Here is a 17,251-nt window from a genome sequence, read left to right as displayed (position 1 = left end):
GTAATGCACAGTTGGGTCTCATAATATGTGCTTATATTATCTGCTAAAGTTACTGTTATTTCATTCTTCTCTAGAGCTGATGCTCTGTCCTTTTGAAATGGATAAGAGAGCTCACACTGACAACGTAAAAAATGGAGGTGCCAGTGTCTTAAGTTTATGTGTGGCTCTTGTAGTTGAGGCGTTTTGTTACTCGTGCTGCCAGGGGAGTGTGATACACTAACCTGGGATGGAGCAAAACACTGTGAAGAAAGACCAGTTCTGTGCAAATCCCCTAGCTGGCAAATTCCAGAACATGAAAGATCTCGGTTGCAGAAGTACTTCCAATACTAATAATTTGATTTATATTTTAAGGCCAAAATTTGTTTCTGCAGACTGCTGGGCTAGTGCCTGATGAGTGACTAGTTCTAGTCAATGCATTCCCCCCCCCCCCCACCTCCTGGTAATTTTGCAGTGGAGGTAAATGGTGGGTAGTTTTCCTGCTGAAAACTAGACAGCTATTTCTCTCTGTCTCAGAAAACAGTTGAGTGTATTAAAGAGTACATAATGCTGCCCTGTCTCTTGCTACTAGTCATAACAATCTGATTTGTGGGTTACTTGGTTATAAAGTACATGCAGTACAGCCAAGGTGAGATTTTGGTAAAACAGAAATCATGTACAAATGTGACTAGAAGACCTTCCTAGCTCTGGTAGTGGCAGAGCTCTGTGGACAGCAGCACAGCAAAGCTGTATCCTGGTGCTTGCTTTTGCACAAGCGAGTCTGAATGAGGACACCTGGAATCAGCTCTCTAACAGTGAGAGTGAGATGCCACTTGTGATGGAAGTGAAAGCATGCTTACCTTACTAAATGATCAGCAGCATGGGGCTGATGCCAGGAGTAAACCACTGAGTTACTGCAGAGTGCAGTGTTACTGTGATTTATGTAGGCAAACACCAAGAGGCAGGTGAATCAGAGAAAGAAGCCAGACTGAAGTAGTGATAGGTATCTTTTGCAGTACAGGTACTGAAAACAGTATATTGCCAAATACTGTCCACTGGTAGACATCGCTGGTGGTGTTTTTAGGGGCTTGTGTGTTAGGACAGGCATAAGAAGGGGGACAAGGATCTTTCTGCATGGCCTTTTATCCCATGGATAAGGGGTCACAGCAGGGGAGACACTTCGTGTAGAAATCATAGAACCATAGAATGGTTTGGGTTGGAAAGGACCTTAAGATCATCCAGTTCCAACCATCTGCCAAGGGCAGGGATGCCTCACACTAGACCATGTGCCCCAAGGCTCTGTCCATCCTGGCCTTGAACACTGCCAGAGATGGAGCCGTTGTCTTTACTCTTAGCACAGCCTCATGGTGTGGTTCACAGTCCCCCTGCCCCTGCACAGCCAGTTACTCAGCTCTGATGCTTTCCTGGGTAGCTGGAGGAGGGATGTGGCACATTTCTTGCCACTTTCATTATCCGTTCCTTAGGGGTCATGAGCCTAGCACTGCTGTGCTCCGGACGTTTGAGGGATTTGAGAACTACATCAAATTACAGCATTTGGGAGAAGGCTCAAGATCAGTTTCGTGGCTGCTAAATAGTACCCACACCCAATAATTTTGGGATCATTTGTGCTTCGTACCTTTAAAATTGTGTGTTCCTATGGTATCAGTATACTGTCCATCATGAGAATGCAGTGTTGCAAAAAAAGGGCTTTGGTATTGTGGTTACTGTCTGCACAAGTCCTGTAAAAGGGCTCACGTGTCTGGAAAACTGACTTCCATCCAATAGCTAATAAGGATTTGGAAACAGAATCACAGAATGGTTTGGGCTGGAAGGGACCTTAAAGCTCATCCAGTTCCAACCCTCTGCTGCGGGCAGGACACCTCACACTAGGCCAGGTTGCTCCAAGCCCTGTCCAACTTGGCCTTGAACACTGCCAGGGATGGGGCAGCCACAGCTTCTCTGGGCACCCTGTGCCAGTGCCTCACCACCCTGGCAGGGAAGATTTTTTTCCTAATATCTGGTCTAAATCTCCCCTCTGTCAGTTTAAAGCCATTCCTCCTTGTCCTGTCACTATATGCCCTTGTAAAAAGTCCCTCTCCAGCTTTCTTGTAGGCCCTTAAGGTACTGGAAGACTGTAAGTTCTCCTCAGAGCCTTCTCTAAGCTGACAAAATACATGTCAGTTTATTAATGGGCTTGTAACACGAGGGAAATACTGATTCCTTCTTGAAGCAATAAATTATTGTTCATTTATGCATTTACCTCTTCAACAAGCCCCAGGTTTTGGGGGAGTTTACAAGTTCCCCACAGCCACTTTTATCCCTGATACATGGTTTTTATAGAACGGTTTGGGTTGCAAAGGTCCTTAAGATTATCTAGTTCCAGCCCTTTGCTGTGGGCAGGACACCTCACCCTAGACCATGTTGCCCAAGAGTCTGCCCAACCTGGCCTTGAACACTGCCAGGAATGGAGCATTTACCACTGCTCTGGGCAGCCTGTTCCAGTGCCTCATCACCCTCACAGGACTTCTTCCCTATATCCAGTCTGAACTTCCCCTGTTCAAGTTTGAACCTGTTATCCCTTGTTGTATCACTACAACCCCTGATTTCCTAAATAAGCTATCCTCTTAGTGGCCAGTTGTTTGAGATGCTGGAACAACTTGTGCTGAGCTTGTGTAGATGAGTGATCTCTCAGAGGGTTAATGACTCAATCTATAATAAAGGCTCGTGGTTTTCCTTTCTTCTCCATGAGTTTCCCATCACACCATGTGTAGTGCTGGCAATGTAGTTTAATTACATAGGTTTTTCAGGTAGTCATGCAACCAGTGTTAAAATAACTGCTCATTTGTGCAGAATTTAGGAAAAATAGTGTAATGATCTGAAGAGGAGAGGGTTTACATTGTATAATTGCTGATCTGGATCCTAGAATTTTGAAATATGCCCCTTTGTGCCCACATATTAGTAAAATCAGTAGCTATGGAACATCCCTGTGGTTACTTGTAACCTTTATTTTCAAAAATCAGCTGTTAGGAATTCATTATAAAAGAATCTGAAAACACTTTTACAAATGTAATGTGCTTGTGTGTGTTCCTGTTTAAATTTTAAGATCAGCTGTTGAGAAGCTGTATTTAAACTGCCTTGCTTCATGTTGGTACTGAAAATACACATCAGGGCATTCGTAAGTGCCTGTACTGAATTGTAGTCATGCTTCACCTCTTCTGTTCAGTTATGATATTTTCATATGAGGGGAGGCAGTAAGTAGTTGCTTGATTTTAAACTTGAACTCAACTTTAATTATTGAAAAGGAGAAAAGCTTTTGCCCTTCTTTTCCCATGCTTCAAAGCCTATTTCCACATTACAAATACAATCTCCCAGCGTTCCTTTTAAGTGTTCCATACTGCTTGCAGAGCAGTTAGAGGAGGGTATTTAGGTTCTCTTCATGGCAAACCTCTGTACGTGCTCCCTTGTGCTAGGAGAAGAAGGCAGGGCCTACGGGAAGGATTCCTGACAGCCAGAGCACGCAGAGCTGTGGTTCAGGGCGAGGGGAGCTGTCCATCACCAGGCCCTGCAGCCGCTGGAACTCATCTGGTTTCTAGCGTGAAAGCATCAGGATCCTTATCATGCCAAACTCAGTGGACTTAAGGTTATTTTAATATTGATTTAGTTTTAATATTTTTTAAATTCAGTTTTACATGGACTTCATGAATATTGCTTCTTGAAAGTGTTATAAAACACATAAATACGCTTTTTCCTGACTCTTAGTTACTAATGAGCTTCCTGCTACCATACTATTAAATGCCTCAGAATCTAGCACACAGTTATTTTTACTGCACATCTGTGGTGCACATATTTTACAGGTATTTTTTAGGCCAGAAAAGGCCATTATAATCATCTTACGTTCTTCATTAAGCATGCTAGGACACTTCTGTTTGGAATTTCTGTGCATCAGTTCCATGCTTCCTTTTTACCTATGGTTTTCTCTTTAAAAATCAATTAAAGCTTGGTTTAAAGATTTTTTTAATAGTAGGGAGTTCAACATTACCTTTCTTGGTACAGTTACATCAGATCTGTTAAACTTTGCATTCATTGCTAACCTGAACTTACCCCATGCCATTTTCTGACAAATAGAACTAGTTATGCCTTTCCTTCTGAAGAAAGGCTGCAAAGCTATTTTACTGTCTGAATTATCTTCCTGTGTGGATACTTGTGATCAGTGCAGATCTTGACCTTCTTTGGGAAGAACAAGATTGAAGAGTCTTGCCTTTATCACAGTAAGGCATGTCTTTAGTTCTAGTTCTGAAAACTTCCCTGGTTTTTCAAAAGTAGTCAAGTGTGAACACTGCGTTCGAGTAATGAATTCCCTAACATATGCAAAGCAATACTCAGTAGGATGCTAAAGGCAAGACTAAGCCAATCGTACAGTTTGCATTTGAATAGTATGTTAGTGTAGGCTACTGAAAGCAGGTCTGCTAATTCCTGAGCCACTGCTGGATGTACTTCCTCCGTGGGCTGAGGTTCTTTTTACTCTCAGTATTAAGAAAGTCACCTCCATGATCCTCTGAACCTGGAGGAGCTTGGAAGTACATTTTGGTTGTAATACCTTAAGTGATGCATAGGCCTTACTTCTTCCTTTCCACCCATTTGGTTTTGGTGTTTGATGTTTGCAGAAATGAAGTCTGTCATTGTCATAATAGGTATTTACATTCAAGCATATATTATGTACATTCAAGTGTGCATATTCTATTTTAATCTCTGTAATTGAAATGCTGGTTAAAAAGACTGCCTATGATAATACATTAGTTATTCAGAACAGTTGTGTACAAAATTACTGGCATTTAATGTGAGGCTGGAACACTATAAATTAATAAATATTTAAACTAAAATTTTGGATAGTTTTAATAAACTTAATCTATCCTGATTCACTTTTGCAGTTTTTATAGTTTCTGAAATATAGTTTATATAGTTTTACATAGTTTCTGAAATCTGTATTAAATATTGATAATTTTTTATTGTAACACATTATTGCTTAGAAGATCATCCTAGTTTCTGGGTTGATGGCCCTGGTAGTATATGCTAAATGGAAAAAGCAAGGAGATGTACCATATTCCATGAAGTTTCGTGCTGATGTATGTAGCCCCTAAAATCAGTATAGAAGAGTTTGACAAGAAACCCCATGTATCATTGTTGCCTCCAAGGTAAAATTGAGCTTATAGATATTTACACTGTCATTTTATATCCTACATATATTCTGAGATGTTAAGCTACAGAACTGTTGGTGTTAGTAATTTTCTGCAGCTTGTTATGTTAAAATAGTTTAGTTTAACTTTGAACTTGCCTAGATCAGAAATTCCTTATTTGGACACTTGTATTCCTAAATAAAAATGCCTTTTTCCGGTTACATTACTTTAGTTGCAAGTTAAATCAAAACAAATGAGCAGCCTTATTCTAGCATGCATCTGTTGAAGATTAACTATCCCATGTGGAAAACTGCTTGGCAACTAATGCTGTTTGGGAGTGGTGATCTTATAAAGCTAGTTAGGTAGTGCAGTAACATTGTGCCGACCATCACTTCTCTACCTGTTGTTTCTGATGTCAGTCAACTAATGCCCTGCTCTGCTGATCCACCATCATTTCACAGGTGAAGCATCTGAGTCTGGTGGTTAACAAAGGATCTCAGGCACTTCAGCTATGAGATTGACACATAAAAGCTTTGTTGCCTCTTGCCGAGTTGTTTTGTTTTCCGCTGTAGACATACTCACCCTTGACTGAATGGATTGTTCTTGATTGATAGAGGAAAATGATTGTATGTTCATAAGTGCTTGAGATCTTTCAGAATAGCGGTCCATGCTGAAAAGCTAGTATCTCATCCATTTGATGATCCTGATGGCCCTGCTTCTGCCTCTCCATCCCAAATGGCACGCACTTTCACCAATTTGCTATGTTAAACAAAAGTGCTAGCATCTGAAGCTGTTTTGTAGATGTGAAACTAAAGGGGGAGGGGGGAACCCACAAAACATGAATATGCTTTCAAGATTCATTGGGTAATAAACATATAATTCTGTATTTAGTGCCATGGAGGGAGCACTGGGTTCGCTCATTCTGCCCTGAAAGATTCAATGTTAAATTCTACTTTCTGCCTAGTAAACTAAGAATGGGTAGACTCTGCATAGGTTGTATGGTTTGAAATAACTTATGATTTATGTGGACTTTTTGATGCATTGCAGGTTCTTCAGCGAAAGCACTTGTGAGCTTGAAAGGTAAGAAATGAATGTGCTGTTTAATTGTACCCAGTCTGTCTTTCAGGTGCATTTAGTTTCTTGCTTCAAAAAGTTCAAGAAAATAACACTGAGGAAGGTTTGGGTTTTGGTTTTTTTTTTGAAATGTGATTGATTTTATTGTGTATAGTTGTTAGTTCTATAAGCTAATAATTCTTGGTGGTTGAAACTACATATGTTGTGGTGTATTTAGACACTGCTTTTCTGAGTGGAATTCCTGAAATGTGTTTTTAATTCGTAAGTGCTGCCTAGGCATCAGGTTTGATGAGAAGATTGAGGTAATCTTTCCTCTCTTGAGGATGAGATGGGAGGGTTCTTAGTGACAACTGTACATGTGATGGAATTTACAGTAAGAAGGAATTTCAGTTTTGTCTTCTGTCAGGAAGTTATGGGCTAAAGAAAAAATCTGTTTCTTACATCTTTTTATTTGAAATTGTCTATATGAACATTTGTACAAATTTTGAGGACTTAGAACCTTGTTGGGCAGATTCTTCATCTATTACAAGACTTCTGTTACACAGACAATGGGTGTGTTGAATATGTAACTAATATAGGTTTATTTCAGTAAAATTTGATTTACTTGTTGGTGTGCACCTACTTAAATCATTTTTAGAACCAGAAGAAGGTCAAGTCTTGTAGAGCTTTACCCTCTCCAGGTTTCAGTTAGAGACGCTATACGGCTGTCTATAGATGTGTGTCAACCTGGCACTGGAAGTAAGTGATACCAGCAAAGGAGGCTTCAAAGAATCTTGAAATGCTGCCAGGAGGAACAAAATGTTTTGTTCATGTTTCTCCTTGTACTTAAAATCTCTTCCAGTTAGTGTTCAGAATGATTTCATAAAAACACTGAAATCTAAAATCCATTTGTGGTTGAATCCAAAGATGATGTTGCAGGTAACAAAAATACATTGGTGATGATGCTTTTGGATAGTAGTTATGTTAAAGCATACATATATTTATATTAAAGACATGATTTCTTCACAACAGAGGGAAGTTTATCCAGTTCTTGGAATGAAAAGTACAATTCTCTGCAGAAAACGCCAATTTGGAAAAGCAAGAATGCTGGTTCTGCAGCAGAAATGGTAAGAAGCAATAAAAAGACAACTTCAAGATTGGTAAAATACCTTTGAGTAAGTCAAATTTAAGGAGTAAAAAATTTGGCTGAGATTTAGTTTCATAATTTCTATATGTTAAACTATGTCCTTCCCAAGCAGTCTGTGCAGTTTGAGTATGAGCTGAAAACATGCTTTGTAAATGAATGATCAAATTACATTGCTGACTTTATTGAAGATGTCTCAAGGTCATCTGCTTTCTTTTTTGTAATGCAAGTGCTGTGTGAAATGTTTGTACTGTGTCTACAACCTTGAACTTAGGAATCACTAATTCTGATTAACCATTTGTTTTATGTCATTAAATACCTCACTTCTAATTATGGCTGAAAAGTGACTTGTAAAGGAAAGCAAGGGAAAATGTCATAATGTGCTTCCATCATTGTGCCTTCTGGGGGGCAGATATTCATATAAACAAAGGAATGTCAATGAAATGAGGGGTACCACAGGAGACCTTAGGTTAAAGAATAAGCTTGGGTAGAGGAATGAAAGGTGATGAGCCCACAGCCTCCAAGGGCATGTGTCTGGTGGTTGGGTTGACCATTTCCCTTTCTCTTTTTGAAGTACTCCATTGTTGTTTCTTTTTCCCTTGTATCACATTCAAGCTTTTCTTGAGTGTTCGCAGCCTCCTCTACCTTTCCAAATCATGTGATTTTTGGTTTGGTTTTGCCATCAGTTATAATGCACCCAAAGCCTTGTTTACATCTGTAATGCCATGTGCTCTTTATACTACACCCTGGAGAGTACATGAAATACCGTCTCAATTGCTAGGTAGATCTTCCTCCCATACTCTTCCAGTGTTGCTGTCTTCTACAGCAATTGCAAGCAGTTTGCCAGCTATCATCTGCTTTTTGTTCAAATCATTATCTTTGTGAACCCTTTGTTTATTGGAAGGGAAACATTATGTTTGAAAACTGTTGCGCTTGCCTGCTCTGCACAGTCAAAACACCAGAGCAGCATCCAGTAGTACATTAAGCTGTGTGACTAATAGCTGTCGTATGTAGTTTGTTGTGTCACCTTCTCCCTGTAGACAAACAAAGAGAAAGGTATTTATTTTGCTAGGGTTGATGCAGATATATATATATACATGCATGTTGCTATGTGTTCATGCTAGAGGACATAAGAGGATTAGAGCTTTGTGATGGCCCTTAGCCTCCTGCAGAGGTTTATGTCACGGTTTTCAGCTCTTCCCCAGGAATGCTCATCTTCTCACAGAAACAAGCCTTACTCGTATCTTAGAAGATCACATATGCTGAAGAATCAAAGTCAGTAGGCATAACATTTGTGTGAAAACTCCTGTCAATCTTTAGTATGCTGGCTGTAGGTATTAAAAATAAGGAGCTGAACTTTGAATGCGGCTCAGTATTCTGTAGAAAGCTGGAAGAAGGGTCAGAGCATAGTCTCACGTCTTAGCAGCGGCCCATGTTGCTGAGATGTGATGTAGTCATTTGTACTTGTTTGAGTTCCCTGAACACTACAAGTTTTGCAGATCTGTTGTACTCTTGGTTGAAAAATCTTCCCAAAAATGCCTGACCTATTTAGCTCACGAGGACGATACCTCTTTGCCGTGTTTGTTATTTTATTCTCGTGTGAGGCAGTGGCAATCCAGACTGATGAAACACTCTCATCAGTTTGGGTAGCTCCTTGGAATAGAATTTGGCAGCTTCTGTTGAGTGTTGTAAAATAGCTCTCTTGATCCAGATCATAGCCTTAACATAAGGTTGAAGGAACTCTTAAGTTTTGTTTAGATTGGTTTTGCATTTGTGTTCCTGTGTTGCTTTTCGTCATGTGTAATCTCGCAAAAGCAAGAAGAACTAGGTAGACGTTTAGGAGAAAAATACTGTTCTGGAACCAGCATCTCAAATGTCAAGACTAAAATAAAATTGTTGAACCTGGTTCTTCATCCTGTGGGCAGAACGCTGTGATGAGCAAGTCCCAGAGTTCTGCACTGGAAGAGTTTTTATTGTTGGAACAGTATTTATTGTTTTCTTGCTCAGAAGTTAGAATAGTTCTGACCTCTTTTAGGGTGATGGTTTGTCAGGGATGGTAGAGATGTTATAAAAAAACCTATGAAGACATTGTGATTGAAATTTAAGATTGTTCTTAAGGTTAGTGAATTGGGAGATATAAAGAAAAGAACTTGATTTATGTAGGTGAAGAGAGAAAAACAGCATCCATAACAATATGATAAACGAATTACTCTGTTAATATGATGTGGGCACCATTTAGTTACCTTCCTCTGTTCAGTGTACGTCTCTTTCCTGGTTTGTAACATCTACAAGGAATGGATATTTTCTTTTGTGTGCTGAATGCGCTTAGGTGTCTAGTGCATACATAGCAGTACTGTTGCTGAAATAGACTTATGTGGCTATATTTATAAAATACATATAGTTTAGAATAAGAAGGGTGCATTTCCCTGGAAAGCTCCAGCTGTTCTCATGGCATAGGACAGATTTTTTGCTACCACTGATGAATTTAATAGAGAATAACTCTTTTCAAATAGATACTGTAATCAGTCACAGACTTATTAAACATCTTTCTTAAGGATAGATGCTTGTTAGTGAAATTTATTTTACTTTTGTGATTTATTTTGTTTCTGACTCTTACTAAATCTTGTATTTGTCATCAGTATTCTTCACATTGTGTAACAGATGACATGCCGAGATCAATTTGTAGTGTTTTCGCCATCTGTACTGAAAGAAGTGAAATCTGCATTTATTCTGCCTTTACTCATCACCTTTGTAAATAGTTAGGAGTACAAGGAACGCTACAGGGTGCAGTACTGCAAAGGAGACATATTTCAGCTGTGGCTGGCTCCTGTGTTGGGCCACAAAGTCTTCCTGGAAGGAAAAGCTTACTAAAGCAGCTTTTACTCTTTCATCCTCGTTGAAATACAAGTGTTTTGTCATAGGTTAAAATGTTGAGGAATAACTAAATGGAAATGTTTTTTTTCATGACACACATTTGCAATATGGTTTCTTGCATTCAGTCAGCCTTCTAATTCTATTTGAGCCATAGTCAATTAGCACACAAGTCAATTTTACTTAGCATAAATTCTAAATTCTTCTCTCTTCTGATATTTTTACATAACTTATTCAAGCTTTAGTTTCTTCAGACTTCATCTTGGCAGTTTGCAGTGTAGGCACTTCCAATGAGTTAAAAAACAACAAACCCACAACGCTTTATTAGACTTCAAACAAATCCTTTCCAAAAAATTATATCCAGCTAATGTTTTTTACTGAGAACATACCAGAACAAATACGTTGTTTGAATAAGTGCTTTTTTTGACCCATAATTTGGAACAAACTGTTTAACAGATGTGCTTATAATCAAAGCAAGCTCAGATACACAAGTGTTTAGACACCTAACTCCTCTGGAAACAAGTGGGAGTTAGGTTCTAAATACTTCCATGGAACTGGGCCAGCAGTATAGTAATGGGTTATAGTTAGTACTGGAAAGCTTGGAATCTTACATTCCTTCTTCTCTCAGCCCTTAGATCTTCAACTGCTAGGAGGCACTATTTATTGTGTACCATGTGCCTTAAAACCAGTAGGTGGCAAGAGAAAAGGCATTCAATTTCTCTCACTGTGAATTCTGTGCATGAACAGAGAAATTAGATTACTTTTCTTGTAACTCATTCTTAATTTTGATACATGCAGCCCTTCAGAAACTCAAAATGGAGTCAGCTCTTCTGTGAAGATGACAGGCAAATAAACATAAGGTCACCCAAAAGAAATCAGAACTTTGTGATGGTTCTAGAGAGATCTACATGCATACGGATATTTTTGCCACACAGGGCAACAAGCCTATCTGTGTTAGTTGAAAATCAGAATATATTTGCTTCTCAAGTTGCATTATCAGTTTATGAATATTCTTGTGAGGAAAGATGTTGCTAGGAGTAAGCCACAATTCAAAACAGATTTATACTTCACACAAGTGTGTTCCTCAGTTTATGAGAGTATCTGTTCTTTTTGATCCTGGACATAAGCATGCGGTGCTAAGGATTCCAGACTAATTGCCAATCTTGATCCCACAAACAGTTGTTTCCTGTAGTCTGCATAAACTTACTCATCTTCAGTTAAAAACTCTCTACTTCTTTTGCACTGAGTATATCATTTAGGAGGCTGCTGTAGAACGAATATATTTCAACAGTTAGGAACTTGCTATAGATTTATAGCCTAAATGGATTCATGGTCATCTATTACCTTATTGATCCTCTAATGATGTCTTCCAGTTCAAACAGCTTTTTTTTTCTACTTTCCCACTTGACTGTCTGCTTTTTTCATGCTGTATCAAGGATAGCTGTTATTTTTCTCAGCCTTCGGTTGCTATGTTAGACAGGGCAACATCTCTTAGTCCCAAAGAATTGGCGCTCTAGTACCTTTGTCTTCCAGATCACTTCTCTGTACCTTCACGTTATAACCCTGAATTTGACACACTTTAAAAATCCTATTTGAATACTGGTCTTATTTGTATTCTGAACTGTACCTTGCAGCGTCAAATAGGGAAGACTTAGAGATGAGGGCCATGGTATTTCTCTCTATTCATTATTTCTTAATGGTAGAAAGGGCTGGATAACGCTGTATGCCTGTTGGTTTGTACTTAAATGTCTGGTTCATGAGGTCCAGCAGTTGCTAGATAAACATGTGAGGGGCTGCAGCTGCTGTAGCTCACAGATCTTGCTGTCCTGCTGGGCTTTGTCTCCTGGAGTTCCAGTGAGAGAATGGGGACCTGTATGTAGAATAGTGATTACACCCAGCAGGAGCCAGCAAGGGCCTGCCTTATGCTTTATCCCGTTATTGGTGCTTCTAAAGGTCAAAGTGCTTTTGAGCATGTGGGGAAGGTTAACAACTGATTACGGTGTTGGGGCTCAGTTAAACTAATATTCTCGAAAGCTGTGATTTTGTTGCAAGTAAGTTTTTCTGTCTGTCATTAAGACAGCCAACCCTGGAACAAAAGCATGGAATTGGTTTTATACACTCTTGTTTATACACATGTCTATGTATTACGCATGTAACCCAAGACAGTGTCTTTTCTGCAATTTATAAAATAGCTTTCAAATGAAGTCAAAACTTGCTTATGTCCATGCTAGTTTCCTTTGCAGATTTCTGTGAATCAGGCACTGCTCAAAGCTTTGGCTGTGTCACATTTCTGTGCTAGCTTTACCCTCAGGTTAAGAAGAGCTAGCAAGAGTAAAAGCGCTACTGCAAATGAGGCAGTTGGTGTTGCTGGTATCTGAGCCACATCATCACATATGCTATTAGAGACCATGTTCAGCGGTGCCTCAAACTTCGGAAGCCTGTGTGTACTTTAGTGCCATGCTGCTGTTACCAATAATGCAGTTCCAGTGTTGGAAAATGTTTGTGTTAGAAGAGATATGTGTATGGAGATAATCTGCTGTATTGATCCTCCTAAAGTTTGCATCTGTTCAGTTGATGCGCTGCTGATATAATGCAGTAAGGATTATTACAGATCTGCAACAAAACATTGTCATGAAACAGTATGTGTGATGAAAATATAAGAGTTCTTAATGTGCAAACTTTTGTCAAGAGAATCTAGTGTAATCATTTGAATATTTAACAATGTTAGACTGCGTTTAACTGTTTCCTTTATCTTACTATATAGAAGTTTAATACAACAATGCCAACACCAGACAAGAAAGCATCACAGAAGATTGGTTTGCGGCTTCGTAACCTGCTCAAACTTCCCAAAGCTCACAAGTGGTGCATATACGAATGGTTCTATTCAAATATAGATAAGTATGTTTGTTTTATATCATTGTCTCTTAATAGTATAGAATCAAGTAATTTTCTGACCTTCAGCTGCAAATTTCCATATAGTAGTTAGATACTCCAAAGTTTATTCTTAAAGCATTAGTTATTGAAAATTGTCATTGTTTTGTTATTTGGGATTTTTGTTTCTTTGTTGTTGTTTTAATAATGAGCAACCTCCTTGGATAGTCTTCTATGGAGAGCCATCCTTCATGGAAATAATCTTCTTTTTATCACCTCTGCCTCTACCAGATACAAGATTTTATTCATAATGTTTTTAGCCTCTTAGGCATGAAGGTACCAGAACACTTGGACTTTTTTCAACCCTTGGATCAATGTTATACACGGGGGATGGGAAGGAGACTGCTGCTTCATAAGGTGCTGCTTCCCTAAAAGATGTAAACATTGATTTTGAATATTTTTTTCTTCATCATCCTTTTTTTGTTGTGATCTCTAACAGAGTTTGGTTTGTGACTGTTCAGGTTTTGTCTACATATTGGCATCCTTCTTGGATTTCCTACTCTGTCTCTTAGACTGTTTCTGCAATTTGTCCCTCGGAGTCTTTGGCACTTGTTCTCTTTAACACCACTAGCAAAATGGTGCCAATTATTTAAAAGATCCATTTTATTTTAGTCCCTAACCATGAAAACCTAAAAATTCTAAAATGTAAAAATCTTTTTTGATGAATGGAATCTTAAAATCTACACCAGTTGACTAACAGATGAAACACTAGTATGTAATATTTTAAAGAATAGCTTCAGAGTTATCAAGCATTCTTTTCTGGAATTCATTCATAGCAAAATAATTACTGTTTTTCCTTCCTATTTTAATCATGATTGCTGGGGCTGTTTTCCTTAGCTGAGAAGGCAGTCATAGCAACAGAAAAATGTTTCAGGATATATTCACCACAAGTAGAAAAATTACCTGTCCATTTTAGTTACTTTTAAATTCATCATTTAATTCCTTTGAAAGAGGAATTTGTCTTTCACATGCTCCTTATTTGAGCAAAAAACTCCTCCCCCCCCCAAAAAAAAAATAAAACCAAACAACCCAAACCCTATTTATTCCTAGTACTAATTTTAATGTGTGACATGTATAATTATGATTTTTACAACAATCCAAGAACTTTGAGACATTTATTCTCCAATAATTGTCTGTGGAACTTTAAGTCTGTCAGTAGATTAGAATTTGAGTTTAGCAAGCAATTGTGAAAACCTCTTTGGAATTTACTCATGTATGCTTTAATGCTAAGTAAGATATAATCATGTTAAGATATTATAATATAGTTTACTGAGAAGCTACATATCTTTGGAAGAAAAACTTTGTATGTTGTTCTGAGTGGTATATGATCTAGATTTAACAAGAAAAAGTTTAAAGCATAGAGCTGTCAACTGAAAAATATGGCTCTCTGTACAAGTCTCAAAATATTTTAATCAAATTGTTTCATCCAAAATTGAAATCCTCAATTTAAATGCCACGTCTGCTATTAAGTTTTTAGAATGTTTTAATCTCTATGGCTATCATTTGTAGTTATTAGATTATTGAAGCTGTTTCAGCTGGATTCTTTCTGTGCTGCTGCAGAGGACAATCCTGTTGACTTCTGACACACACAGACTTCTAAAGAGCTAGTTACCCCTACAGTGATCGTAGACTCGGAACAAGATGCAGCTGTAGCTTGCTTATACCATTTCCCAGAGCTTCCAGTCTTGTGGATGCTGTGGATTTACACTTTCCCTGCTTAGGGACAGATGATAGTAAAACCAATCAAATACAGATTCTCTTTCCCAAACCAGTTGTTATTTACACAGGTATCTTACATTAGCAACAGTAAAACTCTTTTATGCACCCCCTGTCTGTTTCCTGAGCCTTGCTGATCATTCTTTGTGGTTTCCTTTTCACTTCAAGCCACAGCTGCAGATCCTCCTACTGCTGAGAGAAAATATTCTCTTCCATTCTTGCCTGGGTCTCCATGTGTCCATGCACCTTTCCTCTCTACTGCCAACCCACATACTCACTTGAAAGCAGTGTGGCTTCCAAGATCCTCTTTGTTCTGTGCTTGAGGATATTCCCCTCTAAACTCCAGCACCCTGCAGAGAGTGGAGAAAAGTGGCTTTATCTAGGATGCAGTTATTCTTTTGTTCTCACTGGGTGAGATTTATTTCAGTTGCACATAGTCTTTAATGATTAACCTGCTATTAAATGGGTATAGCCATTGCTGCTCCCTTGTCTGTTCAGCCCAAGAAGGATGTAGTACTACAAAGTAAAAGGCAGTCATAAAACAGACGGATACAGACAGATCATAGCATCAAAGAGAAATTCATAACTTGTGTAGGTAGGTTATCTGAACTGTCACTTCTGTAATATTGATCCTCTGCTTCATCATGGAGTCATGGTATGATACAATAAAAGTCCTATGTGTGTAGCTGTGGAGAATGCCAACTTGGCTCAGTTTCCTGTATTTTGGAACCCTCTGTTGAGAATCAGGGTTATAATTGAATGAATTTATGAAAAAGGTACTGTCTGTCTCAGTATCACTGAGAAATCTGAGTGTCGTATATTCCAGTAAGTCGCTTCCTCTGTTCTCAACACCTCACCGCAACTTTATGGTTTCCTTCAGTGTGTTGCAGTATCCTCATGGCACTGCACTGCCTTTGCTGAAGTTTCATTTGGTGCCTTTGTATACATTCCAAAACAGGAAGAATACATGTCTCCCCATAGTAAGAAGAGAGGAACATATTTAAACATGACTGATAGTAAGGCTCAAGTAGAATAATACTCCTGGAAACTTTGTCTTTGTTTTCAGCTGAATTTATTTCAGGTTAAATTTGTCCTTTGGAGTGTCTTGTTTATACAACTAATTTATACATTTTGTTTTCAATGTATTTCTTATAATGGATGGGTTTTGGAATCTCATGACAAAAGTTTATTAAGTGTAGTTAACAGAGGACAATTATGTTTCAACAGACCTCTATTTGAAGGCGATAATGACTTCTGTGTCTGCCTGAAAGAATCTTTTCCAAATTTGAAAACCAGAAAACTGACAAGAGTAGAATGGGGGAAAATCAGACGATTAATGGGAAAACCACGGAGGTAATTTCTTTCTTTCTTCTTTTCAGCTAATAACTACATGTAGTTTTCATGTCACTGGAATTGTTCCTTTTAAAATACTTCTGCATCCAAGCAGTAAAGGAAAATAATAGCTCTCTGAGCACACACCCCACTCTCCCACATACCCTCTGTTACATATATGCATGTGGCCAGTCTATGCAGTTCTCATGAGCTTGTACTTGAAAAGTTCTCTTACCAATCTGGATAACTAAGTGTCCAAGCTAGGATATGTTGAAATTATTGTTGTATCTTCTAGGCTGCAGTGCTTCCTGACATAGAAGACAGGCCAATTTTTCAAGATTTTCCTTTTTCCTGGCTATAACTAGCTCTCCATGGGGAAAACAAGTGCACATTTTCATCTATTTTGTTATTTTTAATACCATTTTATGGATCATTGACTTTTCCTGGCTTGGCTGCCAAAACGGAGAGAGGAGATAGTCACCCGTGAAATATTTACATTGTATAGAATGAAGTCAGAATTTAATGCAGGGCATAATTTTTTCACTAATTTAAAATTCTCCAGTCTTAAACCTACTGACTTCAGTTCAGCCTTTTTACAGACCCTTAGCCTAATACAATTTAGCCTAAAGAAAAAAAGCCTTAGGGAGGATCTCATCTCTGTGTAGAAATACCTGAAGGTAAGGCATAGAGAAGATGAGGCCAGGCTTTTTTCAGCATTGTCTGGAGATAGGTCAAGGCAATGGGCAGGAGCTGAAAAGCAGGAGATTCAGTCTTTACATAAGAAAATACTTCTTTTTGCTAGGGTGACTGAGCACTGGCACAGGTTGCCCAGAGAGATGATAGGATCTCCATCCTTAGAGATACTTGAAGGGTGTCTGGACATGTCCTGGGCAGCCTCCTGCATGTGTCTCTGCTGGACGGGGTTGGAGCAGGGGACCTCCAGGGTCTCTCCCAAGCTCAACCATCCTAGCATTGTGTAAGATCAAGAGACAAATGTGTAAGTAGTGTTGCAGAAATAAGACTGGTTTGTTTATGAAAATACATTAAAGCACTG

General features: G+C 38.7%; 1 protein-coding gene across 4 annotated transcripts in view; it reads left to right on the top strand.

Annotated features, from left to right (window-relative positions):
* LIN9 (lin-9 DREAM MuvB core complex component) overlaps positions 1-17,251 on the top strand; it is a 36,946-nt gene that overhangs the window by 2,566 nt on the left and 17,129 nt on the right. For 2 of the 4 annotated variants that reach the window (XM_061475575.1, XM_061475577.1), the window contains exons 2-5: positions 6,198-6,230; positions 7,236-7,330; positions 12,983-13,116; positions 16,093-16,218. In XM_061475575.1, coding sequence (XP_061331559.1) covers positions 6,198-6,230; positions 7,236-7,330; positions 12,983-13,116; positions 16,093-16,218 — 388 coding nt within the window. Of the gene's footprint in view, positions 1-6,197; positions 6,231-7,235; positions 7,331-11,016; positions 11,110-12,517; positions 12,530-12,982; positions 13,117-16,092; positions 16,219-17,251 lie in introns of all 4 variants that reach the window. The other 2 variants (XM_061475578.1, XM_061475576.1) reach the window with 2 other exon arrangements.

This window comes from Pezoporus flaviventris, unplaced genomic scaffold (assembly GCF_033815535.1).
Source record: "Pezoporus flaviventris isolate CSIRO_AGI_PZ_B2104156 unplaced genomic scaffold, CSIRO_AGI_Pfla_v1 ptg000083l, whole genome shotgun sequence".
NCBI lineage: Eukaryota > Metazoa > Chordata > Aves > Psittaciformes > Psittacidae > Pezoporus > Pezoporus flaviventris.
This window is presented reverse-complemented; position numbering and strand designations above follow the sequence as displayed.